The sequence below is a fragment of the Danio rerio genome, chromosome 18 (assembly GCF_052040795.2).
Source record: "Danio rerio strain M-AB ecotype USA chromosome 18, GRCz13ab, whole genome shotgun sequence".
Taxonomy (NCBI): domain Eukaryota; kingdom Metazoa; phylum Chordata; class Actinopteri; order Cypriniformes; family Danionidae; genus Danio; species Danio rerio.
The window spans coordinates 474700-497500 of NC_141038.1; the positions used below are offsets into that span (position 1 = coordinate 474700).

The following is a 22801-nucleotide window of genomic DNA, read 5'->3' on the forward strand; positions in this document are numbered from 1 at the left end:
TTCATCAACAGCTCCTCCCCTTCAACAACAGTTCCTCCCCTTCATCAAAAGCCCCTCCCCTTCATCAACATCTCCTCCCCTTTATAATGAGTTCCTTTCCTTCATCGACAGCTCCCCACCTTCATAATCAGCTCCTCCTCTTTATCATAAGCCCCTCCCCTTGATCATCAGCTCCTCCCCTTCATAATCAGCTCCAGTGTTACTCCATAAGGAATTGACGCCTCAGTTCAGAGAATAACTGTTAACTTGCAGCAGTATTAGTGAATATTGTAACAGTAAATCGGTATTAACAGTCTGAACGCTTAATTAATTGTGGGATGGAAAATAAAAACATAATTTAAGTAATTTTTCTAACAATTCCGATTTTATAACATAGTTCATAATAATCACAAGACTTAAAAGATTTAATATTTTACACTAACTCTGAAGTGATTTAGAAAAGTCTTGTAAACGCTGAACTTTGACTTTTGTCGTGTCTCCTCTCAGTGTGGAGGAGTAAGACATCAGCTCTGTTGTTTTGAAGGTCTGTCTGCGCGTGTGTGGCCTTCAGCGCGTCCACATGGTTCGAGTCTGTGCGTGCGCGCGCCTGTGTTCGCGTGCGAGACTCCAGCGGCGCGCGTGCTCTCAGGGCGTCTGGGGTTTGATGTGTAAAAAAACAACCCCGTGAACTTAAACGAGTGTATAAAAGCAGAATCACGCGCAAGCCTTGTAAAAGTAAAAACACAACATGTGTAGTCACGCATCCTGATACACGGTGAGCGCGGGGGATCTGAAGGAGATCTGAAACTCTGCCAGGCTTTTAAAGGGACAGGAGTGAAGTTTCTGTCAGCATTCACTCTTGTTTTTTGTTTTAAACCTTTAGTAGTTTCTTCTATTGGACGTAAAAGAAGATAATTTGAAAATGTTGAAAAACCAGTAACCATTGACTTCTGTAGTATTTGTTTTTCCTACTATTGATGTGGTTACATTTAAAAAAAAAATCTTCTTTTGTGTTCAACAGATTTAAGATCATAATAAATATAATAATTATAATTCTAATTAACGCTTGATCCCCTCTAAAGGACGTCAAAACAAGATGTAATGGGGGTCAGCCTTTAACTAGTGAGAAATGGTTCACTCTGATCTGTATCTTACATAAAAGTAATTAAAATAATAGATAATATAAGCTTATATTCGACCATCCCATGCCTGTCAGTCTATGCCAGGAAATATTCATTCAACAGTGTGAAACTTTTCAGCTTGCAACCCCCAAAATAACAATGCCAGTAACTCATGACCCCCAAAATCCTCTGAGGTGGTTATAAATCTGTAAATGCAAAATGGCTGCCGTCGCGTCATCCAGGTGGATGCTGTGTGCTCTAGTGGTGGATGAAGAGATTCCCCCCTATGTATACAGCGCTTGAGTGGCCAGAAAAGCACTATATAAATGTAAGGAATTACTATTGTTATTAATTACTGAAAATGTTAGGCAAAATTAGCATGAGAAACTCAGGAGAAACCATTTCTGCAGCATAAAAGTTTTTTTTTAATTTTTTTTATATATATTTTTTTTAATCTGTGAAAGTATGAACGTAAAATCTGATATTGTTGTGATCAAATAATGGCAAGAGTTTTCTTTTTTGTGTGATCTGTGGCTTTAACTCATATAATTACACGCGTGCGCAGAGAAGCGGCGGATTCGCGCCAAAATCCCCCGAGGCGGGAGGTCGCGTGAGTGTCAGAGCGCGCCACATAAACGCTCATTAGCGGAGAAAAACATTTACGAGCCCACATTAAACGGCAAATAAAGCGAGTTCTGTGAGGAAAACGGTGTCAGGTTAATTAGAACTGAGCATTAAATTCCCATAAATCTGGACAGGAATGGAGTATGGAAATATTGGGACGTACACTGTAAATTCCTCAAAGAATTTACAAGAAAATGCAGACGTTAAAGATTCACTTTCAATTCAGCGTGTTTCTATAAATCAATCACTTCTAACATCACTTGTTAAAGTAGATTATTACATCATAAAGATGCCTCATATTTCCATACATTGCTGTGGCTTCATGGTCATTCTGGAAAGTCCAGGTTGCAGTGAAGCTTGTAAGATTTGGGATGCTCTAATTCTGGAATCTTCCATCTGGCACTGAGAGGAATTCCTAGTTTATTTAGTCAACGCCGGTGTTTAATTCAGGTTTTATGTGCCTGTTAATGACACGACAGACTCTAATGAGGTCTAACACACACACACACACACACACACACACACACACACACACACACACACACACACACACACACACACACACACACACAGGTGAGCTTTAATCAGATGCAGGCTGTTTTCTGCAGAAAGCCAAACACTGGTTGGAGATTCCCTCAGAATGAAAGACGACAGCGCCACCTTCAGGTCAGATCAGGTCATCTATGATTTTACAGTGTCTTGAGCTGGTAAACGGTGTGTAGCATTTCATAGCTGTTGTGAACTAAGTGCCTTACTACAATAACAGATTTTTAAAACTGACTTCACTTGTTTTACATGAATATAAATGGTAAAATAAAACAGTAACAGGTTTAGTAACATTCCAGCCGGCACACAATGTCATTAGACGCTAATACAAGGTTAGATTTAGGTCAAGACATCAAGTGACCAAAACTTAATGGCTGGCCAGCATCTAAGGATGGCGATATTTTGATGTCCAAAAACAACATTTGGTTGATTTTATGTTGTTAGAAAGTGACCAAGATCCAACATTGAGCCAACATCTTAAACCAGAGTCATATTGATGTCACATGTGAAGTTTATTCATAAACTAATTTCGAGAGGAGCACGTGATTATGATTGAACACGGCTGGTTCTGCATTAGCATGTATGACTCACCAATCAGGCCATTCCTAAGTTAACCCACTATAAAGAGCCAGGGTTTCTCACGATAGTCATCTCCGATTTGAAGAATCCCCCTTCCACCCCTACCTCTCCACCTTTCCCTCCATAGGGCGCATGGTTGCCCAGTAATTAGCACTGTTGCCTCACAGCAAGAACGTCACCGGTTCTAGTCCTTTAACAGGCCGGCGGTCGTTTCTGTGCGTAGTTTGCATGTTCTTCCCGTGTTCGCGTGGGTTTCCTCTGGGTTCTCCGGTTTCCTCACACATTCCAAAAACATGCACAAGTGAATTGATCAATCTAAATTTAGCCCAGTCAATCCCTCATCCTGCAGCACACCTCTTCATAGCATTCAATTTTTAGTCATCAGCTCTTATCAAGAGGGAGTTGTCGAGATCTACCTGAGCTCATGGCTCCCCTCTCGCCCTGCAAATGGGAGGGAGCCCAGGGCTTAAGGATCTTTTGAGCTCAGGGCTCTCTCCGGGGACAGAATGCCAACCTTGCTTATAATCAGTCATCAGCTATGTGTGAACTCTTGAACTGACATTTATTCATCAGGAATGGCAACCAAAATCCAGCATCTGATAGATGTCATATTGGTAACGTCCACACAACGTCAAGCTGTAACATCATTAGACGTTAATATTTGGTTGATTTTAAGTTGGACGTTGGACATTGACGTCAGCCTGATGTTGATTTAGAGGTCAGGACTACTAGTGTCATGTACTCAATGAGGTGTTTATATGTCTGCATGCGTTAGTTCATCCTGTTGAATTACACTCATCTCATGTCTTAATCCTCTGTGTGTGTGAAGTGTGTGTAAGTGTGTGTGTTTGTGTTCTGCTGGACAGTTGTGTTTTGGGCCCATCAGATAATAGTTCCACACAGAATCGCTGTTTTGACTCTGTAAACTCGCGTCTGAACCTGTGAACTGATGGCTGGTTTAGGGTTTGTGTGCCAGTGTTTTGAGCAGCAGTGAGAGCCGTATTGTTTAATGTCTGTGGCTCAAAATAAAGATGGAAGAATACAGTGACTTCATTATTATGAGGAAATGATCAAAACAAATCTCAGCTTCACAATACTGGCTGTCAACACTGTGTGTGTGTGTGTGTGTGTGTGTGTGTGTGTGTGTGTGTGAGTGAGACCGTGTGTGTTAATGTGTGTGTCGTTTACACCTTTGTGTTGGTGATAATGAAGGAATCACAGCTCTGTTTATGAGGTTCACACAGAGACTGCAGTTTTTACATGACAGAACTGATCTATTTCTGTTCTTGAAGAATGTTTTCATTTCCATCTACAATTAAAGCCATATTTAAATATTACACGATAATACTGCAGTCTAATGTTTTTATCACACCATGAAGTGAAACACTTTGTAAACGTATTTTGAATGCAGTCCGTGTTTCAGCTCTAAACCCTGTACACCTTATTATTTTCATAACCATTCATCATCAGATAAAATAACACCCAATCCAAATGCAAATGATGTAATCCAGATTTATGAAAAAATTCATAAAAGATTTACAAACTCACAAAACCATAACAGCGCCAGTGTACTGTGTAGATGTATTTATTAATTATTATTAAATAAAACAAACACAACAGACAGTAATGGTGATTTTCTGCTTGCATATAAAAGAGTTCAAAGCAAATACATACAAATTACTATAATTATATTTATCATAATTATTATTCCGCTTTAGGCAGTGCGGTGGCGTGGTGGGTTGGACATTCACCTCACAGCTAGAAGGTCCCTTTTTTGAGTCTCAGCTGGGTCAGTTGGTGTTTCTGTGTGGAGTTTGCATGTTCTCCCCGTGTTGGCGTGGGTTTCCTCCGGGTGCTCTGGTTTCCCCCACAGTCCAAACACATGCGCCATAGGGGAACTAGGTAGGCTAAATTGTCTATAGTGTATGAGTGTGAATGAGTGTGTATGGGTGTTTCCCAGTGACGGGTTGCAGCTGGAACGGCATCCACTGCGTAAAACATGTGCTGGATAAGGTGGTGGTTCATTCCGCGGTGGTGACTCCAGATTAATAAAGGGACTAAGCCGAAAAGAAAATGAATGAATGAATGAAAAAACTGCAGCCTGATGTCATTAATTGGCCAAATAACCAACAGGCCAGCACATTCAACTGTGCTCAGTCTGAATTTGGCCATCTGCATAATAAAAAATCAAACATTAATATTATAAACATAGAGCTTCTTGAATTTTCTAATCTTTTTTGCAAAAAAAAGTCAATTTTGTAAGTTCATGAATAATAAAAACAGCCTAATTGATATAAAAAATAACATTTAATATAATAATATTATATTTAATATGCTGCTTTTGGTGCTTTAAATCGTAATTTTTTTTTCTTTCAAGAATAAGGAGATTCAAAAATAAAAGTTACTGTAGTAAACATGACTTCACTTACGTCAGATTCGATGTTTTTTTTGGACTGGGCGTTGGACTATAATTATTCGCATTTATTGGAAGCCTTTTTTTGATGCCTTCACAATTTATGATTGCATAGCAGTCAAAATAAGACAAATGAGCTCATGTATGGGACAAATTCTGGACCTCTTATTAGTGGGCGGTGGGTCTTTCAAACCACCCGAACCCCCCTCTAGCTACGAGCCTATATGAGTATGAGTGAAACTGAATGAGTAATCCTTCACTGCAAAACATACAGTATCCATAAATCAGCAGTTTTCCATATTCTGTGCTTCATGTCTTTATTTTTCCTGTTTGTTTTTTGCTTCTGATTTGCATTATGGGATCCTGATCTTTCTTCCAACAACTACTAAAAAAGTGACTTTCATTATCATGTGTGGTAGTGTGCAGTGCTATTGTGTGTGTTGGTGTTGTAGATTACGCATCAGAAACCTTGTAATAAACTGCAGCACATTTTTTGTTATTTTACAGACATATTTCTCTAGATATTATCTCTTAAATAATCTCAAACTTCTAAAATGTCAATAAAATCACTTTGCTAAACTGTAGAGTAAAATTTTCAATATTAAAAATGGACAGAGCAGCACATGATAATGCAATTCACCACCGCAAATACACACAAAACACATAGCATATATTAAACTGTGTCGGATTTGTTATGATGTTAACATGATCAGTTTACTGTATAACTGTCAGGAGTGTTATATAAATAAAATCATCTATGACAAAATGTCCTCAAAGCGCCAGGAATGATCGCTCTGCTCTCGAGCGCCTCTGTCGGCAGCAAGCGGAGTTGCAGCATTGCGTGTTGCTAATTCTGACCCTCCGCGGCTTCCATCCCAGATGAGCGTCAGTCAGTCGGTGACGGGCTTCAGAACCGGAGCAGCACCGGATCATGAGCGCTATCACGGCCTCCTGACAGCTGCACGGCTCGGTTCCGGTGTCAGGGAGCGAGATGGACGGCGGCGAGAGGAAGGTAATGTGGTTTAATGACATACAATCGCTGGCGACAACCGCTGGCGTCGCGTTAGCTTTAGCATTAGCAGCGCTCTCGGGATTAAAGTCCGTAACGGCGGAATAACCGATTAATTCCTCGGTTAAACGCTCGCTCGTGTGTGAGGTGAGCGTTAGGTGTGTTTCAGGAGTGTGTGTAATGGGTTTATTAGCGTTGACGCGATGTTGAGAGCATCAAAACAATGACGCTCCTGTTATGATCAATTACCGCGACTCATCGATTATTAACACGCTCGTCGGTTATAACGGGTCGCGCAGCGGGTATAAGCGCTTATTACAGTATTGTGCTATTACTCTTATGCTCTAAGTGGTGTTAATCTGTGATTAATATAGCGTTGAGTTGGGTATCAGCACACCTGAGGCTGCAGGATCCATCAGGAAACAGTATTGATCATCCACTGCTGACATATGACGAGAAACAATAACAGAAGGATAATCACTCATAAGAGATGCTCTGAGGTGCTGTTTGGAGTTTATTATTTTATGACCATCATCAGAGCTCAGCGGTGATTGAACACGAGCTCTGCTGTTAAGTCAAACGGCTGTGATTTGAGCTGTTTTGGACTGTTTACATTAACAGCGATGCTAAAACGTCAGTGAACTTGGCTGCTGGATGGTCTGGAGGTGTGTGTGTGTGTGTGAGAGAGAGTGTGTGTATGTGTTGTGTGTGTGTTTGTATTTTGTGTTTGTGTGGGTAAGAGAGAGTGCGTGTTCGTGTATATTTTGTATGTGTGCTTGTATGTATGTGAGTGAATGTGTGTGTTTGTGTGTGTGTTTGTATTTTGTGTTTGTGTATGTAAGAGAGTGTGTGTTTGTGTATGTTTTGTTTGTGTGCTTGTATGTATGTGAGCGTATGTGTGTAAGAGGTATGTAAATGTGTGTGTGTATTTGTATTTTGTGTTTGTGTATGTAAGAGAGTGCGTGGTTGTGTGCTTTGTTTGTGCCCTTGTATGTATGTGAGCCAATGCGTGTGTGAGAGTGTGTTTGTGTGTGTGTGTGTGTGTGTGTGTGTGTGTGTGTGTGTGTGTGTGTGTGTGTGTGTGTGTGTATGTATGTATGTTTGTTTGTTTGTTTGTATGTAAGCGAGCGAGCGAGTGTGTGTGTGGAAAATAGTGTGTGTTTGTATTTTGTGTTTGTGTATATAAGAGAGAGTGTGTTTTTGTGTATGTTTTGTTTGTATGCTTGTATGTATGTGAGCAATTGCGCGTGTGTGTGTGTGTGAGAGAGTGTGTTTGTTTGGGTAAGAGAAAGTGTGTGTTTGAGTGTTTTTTTGTGTGCTTGTTTGTATGTGAGCGAATGTGTGTGTGTGTGCGCGTGTGTGTGTGTGTGTATTTTGTGTTTTTGTGTGTATGAGAGAGTGTGTGTTTGTGTTTGTGCATTTTGTGTGTGTGTGTGTGAGTATGTAAATATGTATGTGTGTGTATGTATGAGCCGGTTTCTGATCAGACCTGATCCAGCAGGTTTTTCTGCATTGATCACATCGCTGGCGTGTGTGTGATGTTTCTGTCTGTCGTCAGATCAGTTTCTGAGTTTCTCCTGCTGTTTCCTGTGCGATTCTTCTCCTGTCACTGAACTACTTCTCCAAAGTGAGTGTGTTTGTGTGTGTTTGTCATCTCTAACAGGTCTGTTTGTTTTGAAAGTGGGCATTAATTGTATGTGAATGTGTTGCTAAACTAGTTGTTGTTGTTGTTTATGTTATTGGATGTTGTTCACCACAGCAACTTGTATACAAATTAAACTTCAGTGTGAAAGTAAAGATGATGCCTTTAGGTTCAGGGGAAGGTTAAGGTGTCTTAAAGGCCCATTCACAACAATCACGATAACTGTAAAGGTAATGATGACGATATAATTGTTAAAATGCTTGCCAGTGTTGAAGAACAGCAGAGATCCCAGCAGTAAACACACTGAGGAACGATATCAACACTGTCAGAAGGATTTGTGCCAGCGGATGAAGCATAAAACACTGACAACCAATCAGAATCCAGTCAAAATTAAAGCTCCAGACGACACTGAAGGACAACACTGTTTTTAAAATATTAGCTAAAGAGTGTGATTAATTGGTTATACAATGGGAAATAATGATAAAACATATACATTAGGGCTGCACAACATATGGTTTCAGCATCGATATCGCAACGTGTGCATCCGCAATAGTCACATCGCAGACTATTAAATGTTGTGTGTGAGTAGGCATGGACCGGTATAAGATTCTGACGGTATGATAACCTTGGATATAATTATCACGTTATTGTGCTCACTGCTCTAAAATACAATCTTTTTAACTGTCTGGGTAAAAAACTAAAGCTTTTGTCCCCTTTGAACACAATATATTTATTTTTTTAATATTTTGAAGCAGTAAACATGTCAAGCTGAATAATTCAAATAAATCATTGACTTCTGCTGTCTTCATTAGTTTCAAAATCACTGATTTCTTTACAATTTAAATGACATCTTTGGATATAGTTTCCGCTGGAGATACTGCTGTACTCCAAAACATGTAAATAAAAAATCTTACTTCTACCTTAGGAACGGTATTACCGAACATTTTGGCGGTTTTAGGTCCTTGACTCTTCCAACTCTCATTATACCTCGAACATTGTTATATCCCATGCCTATGTGAATTTCAGTTAACTGCGTGCTACAGAACATGTGTGATTTGCGGAGATGCTGCTAAGTTTAACCATAATAGAGCAAAGGCGTGGGCTTGCACTTGACATTGGTGGGGATCTAGGACTCCACCAAATAATTTTTTTGAAAAAAGCTCCTCATGCCCACCTTTTTTTTTGCTGCCACCATCCATACTTGTGTGTCACCCACCTTAAAGCTGGAATTATACTTTCGCCTGGTGCCATATCGCATACCTCCGCTGACTGTGCGTGCACGTCGCGAAACGGCCGAGGCTATTGTACTCGCTGCTTTCGCCGTTGTGATATTCTTTAAAACAACAGGGGGCGGTCAAAAGAAACTGACGTAAAGTCAGACGGATAAACAGAAAAGTAGAACATTTCCGGAACTACGTCATTTCATAATGTCGTTTTTATATTTTCAACTAATGATTCTTTATTGTTTTTCTAAATTATTTTAATGATTATTAGCATTTTTAAAACCATTCAAGATTTTTTTAAATCAGATCACCTGCTTTTGTTCATATCTCGGACAGTTTTACTATTTAAAGTTTATTATTATATTAATCACAAGAGATCATGGGTTGCTCTACAGATATATTTTTATTATGGCAAGAATAAAAGCAAAAAAAAAAAAAGAAATTATTTTTTTGGAAAAAGATTCTTTTTTTGATTTAGCCCGCTCCACAAATATATAAATCAGTGTTACCGGTGGGTAAACATATTCTGTATTTGTAATAAATGACAACAGAACATGAACTATTCTACAAATATATGTTTTATTATCACAAAAAAAAAACACACTAACTAAAAAATACAGATGATTTTAGATTTAGCCCGCTCCACAATTCACACATTATTGTCTGGCTAGTTTCTGTCCTCTTCTTATGCTAAAAAGACAATAATAGTCCAACATTCCTGACCATTATCACCAATAAAGCCTAGAACCATCAGTATATTGTAAACCGATAGGTTTAAATATTCCTTCCCAGTTATCAAAGAAATGCTTCTGTGACTTCATTATAGTTCTGTAACTTTTAAACTTTTTAAATTAAACCAAATATATCAGTGTAAAACCTATACATGGTGGAAAAACATATTCTGTGATTGTGTACCTGTGATTGTCTCCACTTTTGCCATGGCCTCTTTTGGTTTTAATAAACTTATCCTTCAGGTTTTTCCAAACCTTTTAACAAAAGCTTTCTCCTTTCACATGGATGTTGCAATTTCTAGGCAAGAATTATTGGTCATTAGGTTATCTCTCTGATCACGGGTCATAAGATGTGTGCACAGGCATTCTGTTTCAGACTAAATCTCTTCAAAGTGTTTCATATTCAACTCAAATCAGTTGCGGTGGCGCCGCGCACACTGTTCACTCGATGGGCATTTTTTGAGACTCAAGTTACTGATTTGAGTTGAATATGAAACGAGATGAATATGAATAAGATGAAAGACTGTGTAAATGCAAGGGCTGCCAGTAGCAGCAAGCTAGCACAGAAACTCCATTGAAAATACTGGATTAAAATGTTCATATTTTAAAGACATGACACAGACAAAAGATTATTTAATGTAGTGCTTTTTATCCGGTTTGAAACACACTTTATGTTATATATTAATCAGGCAGTGAATATCTCAGCTTTTTCAAGAAATCAGATCTTCAACATGGGCATTTTATAATGTTCACCGGACATATGCTTGGGCTGGATTACTGAAAATTAATATTCTGTGCCATTTGAGATTATTAAAAGCAGAATCTAAACTGATCGTTATCCTTAGGTAGCACGGTGGCTCAGTGGTGGCTTCACAGTAAGAAGGTCGCTGGTTCGAACCCCGTCTAGGTCAGTTGGTGTTTCTGTGTGGAGTTTGCAAGTTCTCCCATGTTGGTGTGGGTTTCCTCTGGGTGCTCCGGTTTCCCTCACAGTACAAACACATGCGCTATAGGGGAACTGATCAACTACACTGGCCGTAGTGTATGAGTGTGTGTGTGTGTGTGTGTGTGTGTGTGTGTGTGTGTGTGTGTGTGTGTGTGTGTGCGTGTATGGGTGTTTTCCAGTTCTGGGTTGCAGCTGGAAGGGCATCCACTGCGCAGTACATATGCTGGAATAGATGGCGGTTCATTCCGCTGTGTTGACCTCTGAAATAGAAATTAGGCTGAATGAATGATAGATTGATTAATTGTCAGTGTGGACACTAGTATATTTAGCGTTATACTTGATGTGAACAGGCCTTAACACCTGTAAAATGCTCAAGCAGCTGGAGATGGACAGATTAAAGGCATTTCTGTCTGTATGTTTCTGTCCTCCATCCCTCTGTCTCTCTGAGTTTCTTTGTTCTGTCTTTCTTCAGCACAAAACCCCTCTGTTTCCTCCACACAGCAATGCTGAAAAGACAAAAGCGTTCCTCCTCACTGCCATCATTCAGCCCACAGTGAGCAAATCACAGCTTCTCTCTCCCTCTCTGCGTCTTTTTCTGATGCTTTGTCTTATGTTTGCAGATTTTAAGGTTATATTTTTTTAAAGTTGGTTTTATTTTTGGTTATATGTTTGCAAAAAATAATAATAATAAGAGAAAAAATGAGCAACCGAGGGATTTTGTTGCTGGAAAAAAGTCTATTTTACCTGACAAGATGAGAAAGAATAGAGGGTGAAGTTGATCGAGATGTGGTGCAAGTTTTTACAAGCTTGTTTACAGGTTTAGATGTATTGTATGAAACTGTGAGTAATATTGAAGAATTGGATAGTGTGTAATTGAATTTGGCAATAATGATTGTAATTATAAAGTAAGGCTACACACTCACTATCACTGGAGTGGCACCTTTTCAAAAGATACCAATTTGTACCTAAAAGGTCCACATTAATACCTTAAGGGAGCATATTAGTACCTAAAAAGTACAAAAGTGTTCCTCCTGAAATTTCTAGGTAGTCATGTATACTTTTGAGGTACCAATTTGACCCTTTAAGTACAAATGTGTACCTTTTGAAAAGGAACCACCCCAGTGACAGCTCGAGTACCTTTATTTCTGAGTGCACTGAAAAAATGTCTAAAGTTGTTGCAAACAATTTGTGATGATTTTAAACAAACAAATACAATTTAAAGTTGATGTTTAACTTCAGTTGTTTGTTTAAATTCAGCCCAAATAAATTGTTTACGACCACTTAACTTTTTTTGAGAGATATTATTATTATTATTATTATTATTTAATATTCAATATTTTTCACAGGTTCTGTTTAGTGTAAACTATGGGTAAACGACCACTATCATTTTTTTTCAGTGTATGCTCTGTTAAAGAGGGAGAATTGATTTTTGCAAATAGTTAACAAATAAATAACATTGAGTTATTTATTTAACCCAACGGTTGAGTTAAAAATATTTGGTGCTTTGTTGGGTTATTTTTAACCTTTATTTGGTTATTTATTTAATAACTCGACTAGTTGGATTAAAATGTTTTAATTTCGACAGTCAGCTGATTTACCTGGCACAGAACAGCTGTATAAATATGCGTGTGTAATGTTGTTTTTGTGTTATAAGGTTTATTTAAGCTCTAATGCAATATATTGTTTTTTTTTTTTATCAAATTACCTTTCCGTGTCGTGTTTTTATCTCTCTGTTTCACCATTTCTTTTAATTACGGATGACACTGTGCGCTTCAGTCGATGAAATGGATGAAACGCTTTTTCCACCTCCCGTGTTCACCTCTATGCAGGTTTTTTTCGGAGGAAATTACACATATTTGAGATTTCGGGCATCATTCTCGTCTTTAGGACCCAGCGGTGACATCAGCGGTGTTGCTTGGTTAAGGCATGTTGCCTTTTCATTAAAAACACTGTGCTTTCACCAGGAAACCATATTGTAATAGTAGTTATAGTAGCAATAGTAATACCAGAATGCAAAAAATAACATTTAATCAAAATAACCCAATGCATTGATTTAAATTATATAACCCAGTGCATTGGGTTAAAATAACCCATAGTTGAGAAACTGTCTTAATAACCAATGGTTGGGTTATTTTTAACCCACCTATTTTAATTGAGTCTAAACTAAATTAGAGATTTAAATAAAGCAAATATCCTGCTGTCTCTAATCAAAGCTGCTTTATTTACATGTCAGTTATTAGTAGTATATCATGTTTTGTCAAAGCATTTATACTTTTTATACTTGATTGTTTTTCGAGGAGTCAAACTGTTTTCAGGTATACAGTGCATGGTCTTTGTTTCATAAATTAAATTTGGTACAGTTTCTCATATATAGGCCTGAATGCTTTTAAATCCCTCACACAGTCACAGGCCTCAAAAACACTTATTATATCATATATTTTGTTGTATAATTATAATCCAGACTCAATATTGCGTTTAGTCACGATGTGACTATTGTGAATGATCACGTTACGATATTGAGACTGAAATGATATATTGTGCAGCCCTAGTTTAAAATATTGAATATTAAATAATAATAATATCTCTCAAGCTCAAACTCTTCCATATGAATCTGTGCTGTCTCGTTGCTTTTTTCATTTGTATGTTAATTTGAGATATTTATACCCCACTCAGTTTAATGTGCACGTTTAGTCATATTTAAAGAGAAATCCTTCTGTTATCATTTACTCTTCCTCATAACATTGTCTGTTATGACTAGTTCTCAGTGTAAATAAAGATATTTTATATACACCAAACAACTTTCATTCATTGTATGAACGAAAACACTGAGGCATAACATGTTTAATGCATGAAATTATTCAATAGAGTTATTGAGATGTGTTTTGCCCACTCAGTGAAAACAGGTTATTTCCTTCTCAGCATTCTTCTAAATATCTTCATTACCAGACGAATGAAAGACATACAGGTCTAGATGGACAGAATGAGTATTTTTAGCTGGATTATCTCATTATAGTGTGTGTGTGTGTGTGTGTGTGTGTGTGTGTGTGTGTGTGTGTGTGTGTGTGTGTGTGTGTGTGTGTGTTCTTGAGTAATTAGCTTAACATCAGGCACCATCTTCACTTTAATCCTGATGTCAGTCCTCTATTTGAACCTGTGTTCATCTGTCTTCATCATATACGTGTTCTCCGTTGTCCGTCACATGATGTTCAGCTCTGTCGTGTTCGCTCTGTCGCACTTTTAACTCCTTTTATTGCTGTTTTTAGGAACTTAAAAGTCAAAATTGTTGAATTTAAATTATTTTCAGAATATTTCCAAGTGCTGTTTAACAGAGAACAGTTTTCAACTCATTTTAAACATCATAGTTTTAAGAACGCATTTCTTTAGTGTTTGCCATGATGACAGCACGTAATATTAGACTAGATGCTTCAAGTTGCTAGTATTTAGCTTAAAGTCACATTAAAAGGCTTAATAGGTTCATTAGGTAAATCATTACTGCAGTGGTTTGTTCTGCAGACAATCAAAAATATTTCTTAAATATTTCCCAGTATTTCCTAATAATATCGACCTTAAAATAGTAAACAAAAAACTGTTTTTTTTTGTCAAGCTAAAAGTAAGAAGACTTTACCCTGAAGAAAAAAAAAATATAGAAAATACTGTGAACATTTCTATGCTCTGTTACCTGAAATATCTGAAAAAGTACTAATAAAAACCAAGAGGAGGGTGAACAGTTGTGCTTTCAGTGAAAATGCAGGTTGTTTATTTCTGAACATTCTTCTAAATATCTTCATTAACAGAGGGAATAAAGAAATGCAGGTTTGGATGGACAAAATGCGTACTTTTAGCTGGATTGTGTACTATGATCAATAATATTATTGAACTTTTTTTTTTTTTTTAATTTCAGCCAAACTAAAAAAGTAAGACTTTCTCTAGAAGAAATAATATTATAGGAGGAAATACTGTCAGAAATATAAAAAAAAAAGAGTTCAAAGTAGAGAGAATAATTTTGGCTTCAGCTGTTTGCAATGGTAATGTCGATGCTAATAGTCTTAGTGATTGTGCTGCCGATTGGATTAATTATGGATGTATGGAGGGAGATTTTGAAGTTGTGCTGATGTTTGTGGACTGATGTGACTGTCTGCGATCTGATTGGCTGATCAGATGCCGCTGATCTGCTCAGCTGTGTGTGATGTCACAATCGGATGAGTGACAGACTCCGCCCACTGCCAACTGAACAATGATCACTACTGTATATTGGAGTACACACGCTCCATTCACACACACACACACACACACACACACACACACACACACACACACACACACACACACACACGCGAACACACACACACACACAGCGCTCAGGGTCTTGCCATCAGAAGTGTCTTTGTTTCTAATCAGAGTGATTGTGTGTTTAATCAATCAGCTATCGGGATCTAGTCATTGTGCATTTATGTTTGTATATTATGATGTATTTTGGTTTCTGCTCAGTTGTGTTGTCTGGATGGTTCTGATCAGGAAGAGGAGTTTTTCCAGATGGACACTTTTAAAAAGGATGTTATAGGGTCCTATGAAATTTATCATCACCCTATAAATTCATCAGTTCCCCTATAGCGCATGTGTTTGGACTGTGGGGGAAACCGGAATACCCGGAGGAAACCCACACCAACACGGGGAGAACATGCAAACTCCACACAGAAACACCAACTAAACCAGCCGAGACTCAAACCAGCAACTTTCTGCTAACTACTGAGCCACCGTGCTGCCCCTATACAACATAATGTAGTTTTGGTATTAAGTTGTTTTTATTATCTGTCTAATGGAGTCTTAGTAACAGGATGTGTGTGTATGACAGTGTCTGGTGCATATAGGTGCACTGTGGCCTCACAGCAAGAAGGTCTCTGGTTTGAGTCTCGGCTGGGTCAGTTGGTGTTTCTGTGTGGAGTTTGCATGTTCTCCCCGTGTTGGTGTGGGTTTCCTCCGGGTGCTCCGGTTTCCCCCACAGTCCAAACACATGCGCTATAGGGGAACTGATCAACTACACTGGCCGTAGTGTATGAGTGTGTGTGTGTGTGTGTGTGAATGAGTGTGTATGGGTGTTTCCAACTACTGTGTTGCAGCTGGAAGGGCATCCGCAACACCAATATATTCTGTACTGTTAACATTTATTTAGTTTCTCTCTATGATTCTGTGTTTAGCCTCTCACACTGTGCTCTGGGTTAATTATTTTATGCTGTGTGTGTGTGTGTGTGTGTGTGTGTGTGTCAGTGTTGGATAAGAAGGTTATATACTATCATTTTAAGCCATCTTACTTTTTAAACAAAAATCCAAAATGACATAACACACACCTTCACACCACTGTCCTTAAAAAGTAACACATTTAGTGTTTTAAGTGTCTGCAGACTAATATTTGACTTTTTTCCCAACACTGTGGCTTTTATAAGTGTTGTTGAGATTGAGGAAGTGTGTGCGTGTGCGCGCGCGCGTGCGTGCGTGCGTGCGTGCGTGCGTGTGTGCGTGCGTGTGTGTGTGTGAGTTCATTCAAACGCATGTTCAGCCTGTGTTGTTGGTGTGTGTGTGTGTGTGTGTGTGTGTGTGTGTGTGTGTGTGTGTGTGTGTGTGTGTGTGTGTGTGTGTGTGGTGATGTGCTTCACATGCACTCCAGCTGCTTAGTCTTTAACTCTTCCTGGTGTGTGTGTGTGTGTGTGTGTGTGTGTGTGTGTGTGTGTGTGTGTGTGTGTGTGTGTGTTTGTGTGTGTGTTTATGGGAATGATTGAGATCTGTGCGGTGAATGTGTGGAATGTGATGACATCATCATCATCATCATCATTACAGTCACCTGACTTGGGTCACATGATCAGGCTGTGTGTGTGTGTTCATGGGTTGTTGATAGAAGAGATACAGCTGTGGCTGGAAGTTAACAAGAATTATTTATATTATTAACTAAGTTACCAATTTAATTTTATTATTGTGTGTGTATATGCATCTGTGTGTGAGATTGTATCTAAGTGTGAGTCTAAGAGCAATCGTCTGTGTGCGTGTTTGTGAGTCTTGGTCATTGTGTGTGTGTGTGTGTGTGTGTGTGTGTGTGTGTGTGTGTGTGTGTGTGTGTGTGTGTGTGTGTGTGACAGCGAGAATGTGTTTGAGATATTCTATGTAAGTGCGAGTCTAAGAGAGATTTTGTGTGTGTGTGTGTGTGTGGTATGAGTGTTGTCACAGGAAATGTGTGTTTTCTGACAGACGTCGGTGTCTGAGTAATTACCCACAATGCTTTGTGGCTGTCAAAATAAAGGCCTGTCATGTCCAGTGTATGTAGAGTAGACAGCATGTGCTGTACAGAGCCAGCGGCTGCAGTCACAACAGCAGAAGAGCTGCAATCATCTTCATCTCCTCCACACAACACTTGATCTTCAGCAGTAATTGGAGGATGAGCTATTATTTGCAGCTTTATTATTGCAAATGGACTTTATTTCTGTTTTATTGCAGCTTATTCTTCTGTAACAGCACAATTGCTGGTCCTCATTACCTCTGATCCTAATATACTTCACTGTAGACTCATGGTGCTTATTTACAGAGCAGTTTACTGGACATCCTGAATCTTTTCTATCTTGCTGAATCTGTCTGTTTTATCAGAGCATGATGATTTGTTTTATTTAGAGTCGTTCTGGGCGATAAATGAAGATGTATTATATGTAGTGTTTGAACATTCATTTAAAACTGCTAGATGGGGTTTAGTATTAGCTTAAAGAGCCCTCTAGTGGACACCAGAGAAAACACCACAGGATTTCAGCTTTTACTGACAAAGTAGAACAGCTATTCATTTAACAATAATAACTATTATTATTATTACTATTATTAGCTGTCGCCTCACAGAAGGAAGGTCGCTGGTTTGAGTCTCGGCTGGGTCCGTTGGTGTTTCTGTGTGGAGTTTGCATGTTCTCCCCGTGTTGGTGTGGGTTTCCTCCGGGTGCTCCGGTTTCCCCCACAGTCCAAACACATGCGCTATAGGGGAACTGATCAACTACACTGGCCGTAGTGTATGAGTGTTTCTCAGAGATGAGTTGCAGCTGGAAGGGCTCCCACTGTGTAAAACATATTCTGGAATAGTTGGCGGTTCATTCTGCTGTGGCAAAAGCCGAAAAGAAAATGAATGAATGAATGAATGAATGAAAGCAATAATAATATTGAGCAGATATTAAAGCCAGTTGTTTGACGTGTGTGTGTGTGTGTTTCAGGATGTAAAGCTCTCTGCTGAAGTGGAACCGTTTATTCCTCAGAAGAAAGGCGTGGATTCTTCATTATTACCCATGAGTCTGTGCGGTGAGGGCGGAGCTGAGCCCACGCAAATCCCCTCATACCTGATCACCTGCTACCCGTTTGTGCAGGAGAATCAGAGCAGCAGGTACACACATACACTCTGACATGCCTAAACACACACACTCTCTCACATAAACAAGGGCACTCTCCCTGACATGCACGTGGACACACACACACACACACACAAACACACACACTCTCTCTCTCTGACGTGTAAACGGACACAGTTTTCATGTGTGTATGTATTTGAGCGAGCGAGTTTGTGTATGTTTGAGGGAGAGTGTATGTGTTTGTGTGTGTGTGTGTGTGTGTGTGTGTGTGTGTGTGTGTGAGTGAGTGAGTGAGAGAGCCTGTGTAAGTATTTGAGTGTGTGTATTGGAGACAGTGTGTTTGTGTATGTATTTGAGAGAGTGAGTGTGTGTGTGTGTTAAAAGTGATTGTGTATGTGTGTGTGTATTTGAGAGAGAGAGAGAGAGTGTGTATGTGTGTGTCTATTTGAGAAAGAGAAAGTGTGTATGTATTTGTGTGAGAGAGAGGGAGAGAGAGAGAGAGATAGTGTGTGAGTGAGTGTGTGTGTATTTGTGAGAGAGAGATTGTGTGTGTGAGTGTGTGTGTGAGTGAGTGAGTGAGTAAGTGTGTGTGTATTTGTGAGAGAGAGATTGTGTGTGTGTGTGTGTGTGTGTGTGTGTGTGTGTGAGTGTGTGTGTATTTGTGAGAGAGAGAGATTGTGTGTGTGTGTGTGTGTGTGTGTGTGAGTGTGTGTGAGTGTGTGAGTGTGCGAGTGAGCGAGTGAGTGAGTGTGTGTGTATTTGTGAGAGAGATTGTGTGTGTGTGTGTGTGTGTGTGTGTGAGAGAGTGTGTGTGTGTGTGTATTTGTGAGAGAGAGAGATTGTGTGTGTGTGTGTGTGTGTGTGTGAGAGAGAGATTACCTCTATTCCCGGTTGATCCTGGTTCTTTTCCTTCCTGTTCACTATGAATTGAAGGAAGTGCACACTGTTTGCTTCTGTGTGTCGAGTTGTGTGTGTGTGTGTTTCAGCTGAAGTGTGTGTGTGTCACCAGATTGATATTGTAAATACAGAGTTTTCAAACATTTGCAGCTCTGCCCATGTCCAGAGTCCTGCCTTCGTCTCTCAGCGTTAGTCCTGATAGTGTGTGTGTGTGCATCTGTAATGTCTGATGTGTGTGTGTGTGTGTGTGTGTGTGTGTGTGTGTGTGTGTGTGTGTGTGTGTGTGTGTGTGTGTGTGCGCGTCTGTAATGTCTGATGTGTGTGCGTGTGTGTGTGTGTGTGTGTGTGTATGTGTGTGTGTGTGTGCGCGCGTCTGTAATGTCTGATGTGTGTGTGTTCTTCAGTCGGCAGCTGCCCATGTATAACAGTGAGCACCGCTGGCAGCAGCTGAACCCGGGCCCCGGCGGGCCGTACCTGGCGTACCCCATCCTGTCGTCTCCTCAGCCGCCCGTCAGCAGTGATTACGCCACATACTATCACGCCATCATGCCCACACCCTGCCCGCCAGTCATGGGCTTCTACCAGCCGTTCCCGGGGCCGTACGGCGGGCCCCTGCTGAACCCCCTGTCAGACTGCAGCGACAGACCCCTGCAGCCGGGGCAGACCCCCAGAGCCAGAAGCGGAGCGCGCACACCTGTGCTGCAGAAGGTGAAGCTGCACTGACAGAACACTACACAGCATTTCACACACACTCCAGTTTCTGTGTGTGTGATCTTAAAGAGACAGTTCACCCCAAATGATCATTACCTGTTAGTTCACTCACACACAGCTCGTCCAGGATGCAGGTGACCGGTTTGTTTTGTTCCCTCTGTATATTAATCTGTACATACACTGAAATTAAACACTAATTACAATGAACTTACTGTGTGAAAGCATGTTTGCTTGTTGTTTTTTCTTTATTAGGTCAGACAGAAAACAACACCATAAATACAATATAAATACTAATGATGCACACAGATATGAGGGATGCTCTGATCAGGATGTGTGGAGCCGATACAGAGCACTGATTCTGATGCTTCAGGGTTTATAAAACTTTACCAATGCATAAAGCACATTTCCCCTCTAAGTACAATACTAAAGTGGAGCTTTCTCCTTTCCTAAAAGAATAAATGATGGATGCTGCATATATAATTCCTTAAACACATCTCTCATAAACATTTAGTGTGGACATGTCATGATCAGAAGCAGCTTTACACAAAATAATAGATTAAACAGATAAAAAAGGTGAGAATAATGACTGACAATGCAATTTGGAAAAACTGCAAGTGATGGAAGAGGAATTCAACATGCCTCAGTGAAACACCTAAACTAACGCTTGGGATTGGTTCATGTAATCGGCCAGATAAGCAAGTCATCAAATGTGATTATCGGCCGATGCCGATCGATTGGAGCATGCCTATTTTATATATATATATATATATATATATATATATATATATATATATACATAACATGCCATAAAAATCAGGCACTAATACAATTCACCAAACTAAAAACTATCAGGAAACATAATTATACACAAAATATACATGAATAAAATAACAAGAAAATAATAATTAATCTGTGAATCAATTAACAGGAAATCACTTCAAAGTCCACATGAAATCAAAATGTTTATTTTGCTTAGCTCTCATACTTACTCTGAAGGTGAACAGTTGATTTGTGCAAGTCAATCCTCTGAATAAACTGTGTTATTGGTAATCTGCTTCTGCGTTTGGATTGGCTGCTTTTCTGATGATGCCAGTTTGACGCTTCTGACACAATATTCTTAGCCACGCCCTCTTATTCACTATCGCCCTTAAGGCGAAACAAGTAAAAAATAAGAGGGGGAAGCCAAACATCACGTTACAAAAGTTTTATTTAAGCCCACTGTGATCAAACATTAGGCAAGAACGCCCCGCCAACTCACACGCCGCTGGTCTCCATCCCAACCCTTAGCCGGAAGAATCAGACTCTCAAACAGTGGCAGGGCGCTGATAAAAGAGAGCTCACTTAGACTCAGGTGTTCCCCATTCACCTGATTATGCCCCGCAATGTTACAGCGCATCTGTAGAGGGAGCAAAACAGACACACAGACAGACACGGCAGACAAATGACAGCGCAGCAGGCGTCACATCTTAGCCCTGCTGCTTGTACTGTTACAGTCCATTCACACAGGGCAGCAGCGTCAACGCTTACCATTCACTATGAATGGGTGACATCAGGCGTTGCTGAACTGCGTTGTGGATCTGTTGGCACCGCTTTAGTGGCGTTTCTTGCAGAAGTTGGGACTTTCTCAACTTTTTAAGCATTGATAGAAACGTCAGCCAATCAGATCGCTTTATGCACAAGCTCAGACAGTGGCCTATCGCTGACTAATTTCATTGGCTGATGCTGCTATGATGATCGCATCAGCCCCAACTTCAGACACGCCCTCTGTCAAGCGTTGACACTGTAGCCCCATGTGAATCGGGTGTTATGAGGGAATTATGCAAATATCCTAATGACTTTAAGAAATTACTTCAATAAATAAAAAAATATAAATACAATTATGAAACAACAAATTTAGCAAAATATGTATTTAATATATATAAACTTTATACGACCATATATTTTTACCATAAACAACAGCAATTTACTATCCAAATGAAAGAAAAACAGCATAATATTCCTTTCAAAGACTGTGCAGGCATTATCAGGCTGTATTTGAGTTAATATTTACTCCTCTGTATGGAGTTTTTATCACATATGCAGTTTTGCTTTTCCAACACCTCAACAGTTCCATGTTTTACTCTACATCTACATTTATTCCTGGATTCTGTTCCTGCTGAACTGAACTTGGACTGTATATTCTGAGAGTAAAAGACATCTAAGATGTGTGTTTGTCTTCTGCAGCAGCCGATGGTTCAGCCAATCAGAGCCAAGCGTCCTGTGATGCGGAGCGTGGCGGTGCAGAAGGAGGTGTGTGCTGCTGGGCCTGATGGGAGGTCCAAGACAGTCCTGCTGGTGGACGCAGCGCAGCAGACGGGTAATGACCTTTGGCTGCTTGTATGAAACACTCTGCTGTTAAAGGTGCCATATCTGCCCTGATTCAAGAGCTTACAATGTTCTCTGATATCTACATGGTAGGTTTATGGCTTTGATAAGTTCACAGAATCTCCAGAATAGGTGCTCATATATTGCTCCATAAATTACCCCTGCAATCAGAAGGTCCATATTGACCTTATTTGGATTGGTCGTCAATATAATGAACTCAGCTCTAACATGCAGCTCTCACACACACACACACACACACACACACACACACACACACACACACACACAGCATGATGCACACTGAACACAGCCAACACTAACCTCCCCAACACTGTGCATAAGTCTACCTTTGACCTCCAGTCCTGCAGTGAGCTCTGTGTGTGTGTGTGTGTGTTCAGATTTCCCTGGCGAGGCATCCGGCGGTGTCAGGTGTGTGTCAGATCAGGTGAGCCCCCAGCAGTGGAAGAACAAGCCCCGGCGCAGGCGCACGTCTCAGCAGGAGTCATCCAGTGAGCAGGGGGCGAGTGAAGCAGACATCGACAGCGACAGCGGATACTGCAGCCCTAAACACAACCAGGGGGCCGCAAACCCCTCCAGCAGCCAGAACACCAACACCGCGGTACACACTGCTGCATCACAGTACACTGAGCATCAC

The 22801-nt window shown here is 40.0% G+C and overlaps 1 protein-coding gene across 7 annotated transcripts in view; it reads left to right on the forward strand.

Annotated features, from left to right (window-relative positions):
* Window positions 1–6139: 6139 nt before the first annotated feature.
* secisbp2l (SECIS binding protein 2-like) overlaps window positions 6140–22801 on the forward strand; it is a 31705-nt gene continuing 15043 nt past the window's right edge. For 2 of the 7 annotated variants that reach the window (XR_015514529.1, XM_087292791.1), the window contains exons 1-5: window positions 6140–6274; window positions 18043–18209; window positions 19476–19779; window positions 22006–22138; window positions 22545–22765. Coding sequence is in view for 4 of the 7 variants with exons in the window: in XM_087292791.1 (XP_087148917.1) it covers window positions 6254–6274; window positions 18043–18209; window positions 19476–19779; window positions 22006–22138; window positions 22545–22765 (846 nt within the window). In the remaining 3 variants the exon portion in view is untranslated. Of the gene's footprint in view, window positions 6275–7827; window positions 7899–18042; window positions 18210–19475; window positions 19780–22005; window positions 22139–22544; window positions 22766–22801 lie in introns of those variants that run through there. The other 5 variants (XR_015514530.1, XM_087292792.1, XM_087292793.1 and 2 more) reach the window with 4 other exon arrangements.